General features: G+C 41.3%; 1 protein-coding gene across 1 annotated transcript; it reads right to left on the bottom strand.

Moving 5' to 3' along the window:
• Positions 1-267: 267 nt before the first annotated feature.
• Positions 268-792, bottom strand: LOC147630092 (uncharacterized). Its single transcript, XM_086811024.1, has one exon. It carries the CDS (start codon positions 790-792, stop codon positions 268-270), a length of 525 nt encoding a protein of 174 aa, XP_086667150.1.
• Positions 793-7,645: the final 6,853 nt, after the last annotated feature.

The raw sequence follows: 7,645 nt of genomic DNA, 5'->3' as shown, positions 1-7,645 counted from the left end.
GGTATACCTGTCGTGGTGAGATAAAATCGTCATTTTCCCAGCTGTGGCTAGCCACATTGCAGTTTTGAATAGATAGCTTGTTAGACTGTTGTTTTCTTTTCTCGACACGAGCCCTAGCTTCTAGCCGAGCGAGCTTTTGTTTGTCTTTCTCCTCATGTTTCCTTAGTTTAGCTTCATGGATGGCTGTAAGCATGGTTTCCGTAAGTGGTCCATAAAACCTATGCAACTTGCTCCCATAGGAGTCAAAAGGTATGCCATGTAAGGTTCCTAATCTGGCCGAGCCGGAATCAGTGAGTTTAGAAATTCTAAATGGACCCATGCCAGCATCTTGAGTTTCTGTTTGTTTTGATTGACCATGTACATCAATACTAATTCACATTCCTTGAAGTCTTTTTTACTCAAGTGGTTGTCAAACCATTTCTTTCTTTGAAGCTTTTCAACATATAATCCATAGGTTGCACGAAATCTTGTCTCGTCAAGGCGTTCTAATTGGAACAACCTCTCGGATATCTCATTTCCCTCATATTTTTCTGAAATTGCCACTCTTAAAGAGTGCACAATATAATCCATAGGTGTAACCACCTCCAACCCATACACCATATGAAAGGGAGTCATTCCAGCAGTCTTATAGGCCATTCTATAGGACCAAAGAGCAACAGGAAGCTTTTGTTCCCAATCATTTCTTCGTTCATTTTCTATTTTGGTCAATATGGTGTATAAAGGCTTGTTAGTACTTTCTGCTTGCCCATTGGATTCAGGATAGTATGGCGAAGATTTTCTATGAACCACCATGAACTCAGCCTGGTGTTATGGGCTACCACACCTCCAAGAGGGAACTCTACACATTCACCTAAAGGATGAGAAATAGATCACAATTGTCGTAGGGTACTTACCAATGCTTCAAACTTGAGTCCCTTAAGGCCTCCAAGCTCACTTGTTAAGCTCCAACCTCCAAGCTCCACCTCCACGTTGTCACTGTAGGGTCGTTCACAACGTCGCATATATAAGGCAATCACTCTCACTCTCTCACACAAGGCATAAGAGAGGAACACTGCTAGAATGCTCTCACTCCTTCAATCTCTCTCAAGACATAAGGGAGAGCTCTATATAGCACAAAGGGGATTGTGTCTTTTCATTATGAGAAAATGCCTTATATACATTTGACCCTTATTCACACTTGGGCGTCCAAAACTTACTTACTAGGCTCTTATTCACACTTGGGCATCCAAAACTTACTTACTAGGCCTTGGGTGGCCAATATCTCATAATGTATAACTTTTATAGTGCCGTTTCATGACACTTATTAATGTCCTCAATTGAGGATCATGTTTGTTAATCCAAAATGGGATTAACATCCCATTTTGGATTAACTTTTATAGTACCGTTTCATGACACTTATTAATGTCCTCAATTGAGGATCATGTTTGTTAATCCAAAATGGGATTAACATCCCCCCCTTCTTGATGTAGGTTATGTCCGCAGAACCTTACCGAGGTCTTAAGACATGGTCACCGAACTTATGTCGGTAGAAGTTCCTCCTGGATTGGAGTTTCTTGAGTTTACGTCGGAATGCCGAATGTGATCTCCATAATCATGTATCCACCATGTCTTCAAAAGTGATATGCATGTATCCTGGAAGACATCTAAGCCGGTGGTAATAAAGCATGATTCCCCTATCTGATGGCCCTTGGTTCATGTCGAACCTCATGTGTTCTGCTTCATAGCCATCATAAGCCTCCTTTGGTTAGTCTATGAGCACCACCACTAATTTCAAAAATCTGACGCTAGCTACAATAGCGGGGTTTGGAATTCTGCGCCATGCCCTGATTCATGTAAGTATTTGCTGTCTTTGTTCCTGAATGTGTGCAAATGTTGCTGGTATAAAGATGGGGAAGTTGTAGCACACATGCGAGTCGCGCCTTTTGGCTTCCTGAAATTCCAACGGTGTCCATCTTCTTTTAAACTGGTATGTATAATGGATCGACCCGCAGTGTTTATGGCACGCTCATGTACACTTGGCTGTACTTTGGAATTTCAAGGTACTCCTTTCTCCACTCAAGCTGAATTCCAAAATCTTCTAGGAGGGGGTGCTCTTCAGTGGTGACTATGGTGGCGTAGCCACCTCTTGTGTGCACAAGGTTTGCTTTCCTCCACTTGCGAAAATAGTAAGCTGATCATAAATGCAACTATCCTTATCCCCAGCAAACCAGCTATAACTGAGGATTGGCTAGCTTTGTGTGCTTTGCCACATTCCCCCATAATGTGCCCTCTCCAGCCAATGGAGGTAGTTCTTCTAAGTCAGCGCGTGTGGGCTAATCTGCATGAGTACCTTTAACATTAACTTTGGCTTCAAAAGAGGATTGCCTGCACGTATGAGCCCCTCGTATTCTGCCAACTGGACACAGAATCCAAGATGGTATTATCAGTAATGGTTCAAGATTATCTTGTGGGATGGTGTGTCTTACCTCTTGAGAGTGCCTTGTTGGAGATGGGTGAGGTGCCAGTACCTCCTCGGGGGCAAGAGTGTTAGTGGGAAAATCTTTAAGAGCTCTGATCTTCTTTGCATGAGCTTTGTTGGTCTGTTCCCTTTCATGTTGTAGATGGTTTGCCCTCTCCTCCTCTGCTTTGAGTTGTGCTATTAACTATGTGATTTGGTGTTACAATGCTTCTTCCTTGGCCCTGGAATTGGCTTGGAAGTCCTGTACTTGTTGTGCATGGAGTGTCGTGAGTTCCTTTGTGTAGGTGACTTCTTTCTGGAGTTGTTCCTTCGCTTGTTCCAATTTGGCATTGAGATCAGCATCCTCCTTGATCCTTTGCACTATTGTTTGGCTTAATACCATGTCATTATACTCGAGTGCATTGTACCTTTTCTCCTGCTCCTTTGTAGCTTTCAAACTCTACATAATGACCTCTTTGTGGGTTGTCTCAGCTGCTTCCAAGTTTGCCTTTAGCCTTTGTACTTGTGTGGATGTATCTTTTACTTGCTTCCAAAGGGTAGTGTTACGGTCGTGGAGCATGTGTTGTCAGGTGGCATCGCCAAAATTTTTGTTCATGCTCCCACATTGCATTGGTGCTTGATTCTGTCTCCAGCACAGTCTGTGGTTGGTTGAGAAGCTCGTCAAGGCCTTCCACGGTCTCCTGCAAAGAATTGTTGATAGTTGATGTAGGGAGGCCAGCTGGGGTAGTCTTTCTTCATCTTCCAATCTTCTCCTCTTGCTTGGACTTGATGATGGCTCTGGAGTTAATTGTCTTTTACTAGTGACGACTTCTATCAGAGACTAATTACACTCTATAGTGACCCAAATCTACTAATTACACTCTATAGTGACCCAAATCTACTAATTAAATACATTAAAATGATTAACAAGAAGCCTAATTTATAATGAAAAGGATGAATTAGTGATTAGTAAGAGATAAAAGATAAAAAATCTCTCTGCAGACTGTCATCCAGAGAGCTATTTTTAAATGTTTTTTCAAATTTTTTTGTGTTTTAAGCTTAATCAACACACAATCTACTTATCCTAAACACAAAAACAACACAAATCCACCTAAAATCAACAAATAATCAACATAAGCAACAAAAACAAATTTAAAAAAAACACCAACTGTAACCTTCTCCCCTCTTCTTCCTTCAACCTTATCCACTTTGTTGTACCCACAAAGTGCTCAGTATTGTTGAAAAAACAAGCAAAGCATCACAAAAGAGTCTAAATGAGCTAAAGAAACCACTCAATCCCTGGCATCAATGTTAAGGAGAATAGCTCTTCTCACTCTCACAACATGCACCTAGAGTGTTGTACTCACACAATAAGTAAACAAGAGGCCATGGGAGAAGAAAAGAATTACCTTATTGTCGTTGGGGTGTAAGTGATTACCTACATGAACTCAAGAACCTCTCCGACTGTGTAGAATGTGGCTAGCTCTCTCCAAACTCTCCTAGAGGGCTTCAATCTCTAGCGTAAGCTTGCTTGGACGATCCCCTCAACTCCAAAGCCATCGTGGTGCACTCCAATAACCTATAAGCACACTCTCACACTCTTTCTCACACACACTAGCAAGAGATAAGGACACAAGAATCACAAGAGCTCTTGAAATTGCATAAGGGAAGTGTGTGTTCTCATTCCTTACATTGTTATTTATACAAAACTTATAAGTGGCCGGGCACCCAAACTTGGGTGGCCATTGTGTAAAAATGAGAACTATGTGTCTCTATACCTACTAATGCACATGTGTATGTGATGTCAGAATTACACTTAGCTCAGACATCCCTTGTTTACATCATGATGCACTCATTTGAGTGCGAAAAATCCATAAGATGTTACACATGAAGTGCTAAAAAACCCGCTCTGGCGGTTCAAAAATTACAAGTGACCCTTTTAAAATAACTTGATGAATGACGACCACTTAGATGAATAACGACCACTTGCTTTACTTAGATGGCCTTTGAAAATATGTTGGTGGGCCCACCTAAGCTAATTGCCCAGTTAACCGCCTTTGGAAATGTGGTTAACAACCTCTTGCATATGGAGATGAATCATTGGATGTGGTCATCCATGTCTTCAGTGTTGGATGAGGGAGAAGATGCTCTACACACTCACACAGAGTGTGACAGAGAAGCTTAGAGAGTAAGACAGATGAAGCTAAATGTTGGAAAGTACTCGATAATGATGATAGTTAAAAATGAGTGGAATACAAGAGTACTAATAGAAGCCCTAGCCCTAGGGCTGATGTGGCTACACACAAGAGTGTGTTGGAAAGTACTCGATAATGATGATAGTTAAAAATGAGTGGAATACAAGAGTACTAATAGAAGCCCTAGCTGATGTGGCTACACACAAGAGTGTGTTCACATGGGGAAAAAACCCCTGCTAGCACAAGGTAAAAAGTTCCCATGTGTAGGGCTATTCACACCAGGTACTTCCAAACTAACTAGGCTAACAAACCCCCCTCAAGTGAATGGTGTGAATGTGTACAGGGTATAGTAGGCTACCCTAGAAAGAGTTTCTGTAAGCCTATTTGCTACATTGGCCTATGTAGGCACATAGGTCAAGGCAATCTCTCCTACATGGAGCCTTTCTTGACATAACAATAATGCACCTAATTATGCTTTGGCGACTACATATGCGCTCTGACTATTAGTGAAAAACAGTGGTAGAAAACAATTGTCCAATACCAAGATCCGTCGATAGATGACAGAGCCATACACATTCCACAATAGTTGTGAATGCTGTGATGTACTCAACTTCACAACCTGAAGTGGCTATTGTTGGACACCTTAGTGTAGGAACATCATGCCCAATAGCTGTTTTAGTGGAGGCGGTAGCATAAAGAAAAGCTTGTGTTCACTATGTGCCAATGCCAAAGCTAGGGTAATGCTAAAATCTGCTCAACTGTGACAATGCATACTAAGTTTCTAGACAAGTACTGTATATGGAATAAGGCATTTGACAGTTTGCTGATAAGGGGAAACATCAAAAGCTTCATTAAAGGTAGCAGGATGCCCTCCTCGATTGCTATGAACTGGATACTTAAATTATGCAAAAGTTTAATGTTTAAACCTCAATTGCATGTTGTAACGTCATGAGCAAATCGTCAAGGATAATTTTTGCTAAATCTGCTAAATATCAGTAGGAGTAGAAGCCTGAATGCATGACTGTAACCTAATGGTTATCCTCCAATGCATCGAGAAGAGAAGGTGGCTCTTGTAATGCAGAAGCAACAAGGGTGAAATCAGTAAAATAAGATGCATAACCAGAGGTAGCGTGTGTCCGAGTGTTGTCAGAAAGAATACACATCATGTGTCTCCCCTCAAATGCAAAAGCCATAAAGATAATTATGTTAACTGCTATAAAGCATAATCAATTGAGGACAGATTAGCACCACGATCAATGTCAGGCATAGCACCAACTGACAATCCTCATTCAAAGTACGGATCATCATAGGATCAATGTTAGGTATAGTAGCATCATGCAATTCTGCATCAGATGAACCAACAACTTACAATCCGGCATATGATAAGTATGACGCAGTAGTATCGGGGACCCAAACCCAAAGCTTCAATAACCATGGCCAAGCGGACATTGTTACGAAAGTGCTGCTGACCCCAGGGTGTTACCCTAGTTATGTTTTGATAGGTCCGCCATTTGGTCTGCGCTACAGATGGGGATCCTAAGGTGATGTAAAGTCAGCGAGTCTGATACATCATGGAGTTAGCAGTTCTGAAACTGATGTGTCATCAACAGATCTGAAGGTGATGTGGAGTCAACAGGTCCAAAGCATACATGGAGTCAGCAGATCTAAAGCGAACGTGGAGCCATCAGGATCAAAGCCAATGTGGCATTCAAATCTGATGCTGATGTGGTGGTAGGCCAATGCTGACTACTAATAACAGCCTGAAAGGATTGAAAATTGTATGCTGATGTGGAAGCTACAATCAAATACTGAACGTTGATTGGCGAAAAGTTGAATGTTGAATGCCAAGCGAGTTGAAAACTGATTGCTAAGAAAATGACGCAGAGACCGCAATCAAATGCCAAATGTTAATGGTGGCTGAAAGCTAACCACCGTGAAAGTCTAGCCAAATGCTGAAAGCAAAAAGCTGAGCATCGAATGATGAAGGCTAAAGCTAAATGGCTGAATGTGGAGAGCCTAAAGCTGAATAGCTAAATGGCTGAGTACTGAAGGAAAATGGTTGAATGCAGAAAGCATGAAGCCCAATGGGTGAATGGTTGAATGCTGAAGCCGAATGCTTTAATGCAAAATGCTGAAAGCAAAATGGCTGAATGAGGAAAGCCAAACGTTGAACGACTGACCAGGAAAAGCCAACTGAAATAATTGATGGACAATAAAGTATGATGTTGAAAGGTGGAAACTGAAGGTTTAATTGCTGAGCATCTTGCTACTATTGAGAAGTTTGCTGAAGGAGAAGTTACTAAAGCATTTATCACTTGGATTAAAAAATTGTGGGATCAGGCTACTATGAGGATTACAAAGACCAGTGACTAGCCGTGCATCTGAATTCTCCCCACAAAAGTATGATGGCTTAGTTACAAAACTAAACACTTAGGTTAAAGTACCACCTCTATTATTTGAAGAGTTTAGTACTATGTTGCTTGAGAAGGAGATGTGGTTACTTCACCCATGATGGTGGTGATGCTGCATTTTTGGCCAATGCTAAAGTCAAAGATGCAACATTTTTTGATGATAAAAAGAAGAAGCCAAAGAAGAAGAAGTTTCAAGGGAGGTGCTATTATTGTGACAAGAAGGGTCACCCTATCCAAGACTATAGAAAAAAGTAGGCTGATGAGAAGAACGACATCTTGAAGTATTCATGGAAGGGAAAGGAGTCAATTAACAATGCCAAGATTGAGCTTGAACTTCGGCTTGCCATCATTGAAGAGGTATGATCATCTACTTAGGTTCCAATTGTTGATGATTCATGGATTTTAGATAGTGGAGCATCTTGGCACATGACCAATAAAATGGTATAGTTCCTGGAAGCCTCTACAAGAACCCATGAGTGTTGTTGGGAATAATGCTAAATGGTTGAAGGGTTTGGAACCATCTCTTTGATGGGGCACCTATAGGTGAAGAGAAGAAGCTGTCAGATGCACTCTATGTACCTCAAATAAAGAGGAATCTATCA

Source organism: Cibotium barometz, chromosome 17, assembly GCF_041138505.1.
Source record: "Cibotium barometz isolate CiBa-2024 chromosome 17, ASM4113850v1, whole genome shotgun sequence".
Taxonomy (NCBI): Eukaryota; Viridiplantae; Streptophyta; class Polypodiopsida; order Cyatheales; family Cibotiaceae; genus Cibotium; species Cibotium barometz.
This window is presented reverse-complemented; position numbering and strand designations above follow the sequence as displayed.

Excerpts from the sequence above, each read along its gene's own strand:
- LOC147630092 (XM_086811024.1), bottom strand. The coding sequence starts at position 792 with ATGGTGGTTCATAGAAAATCTTCGCCATACTATCCTGAATCCAATGGG.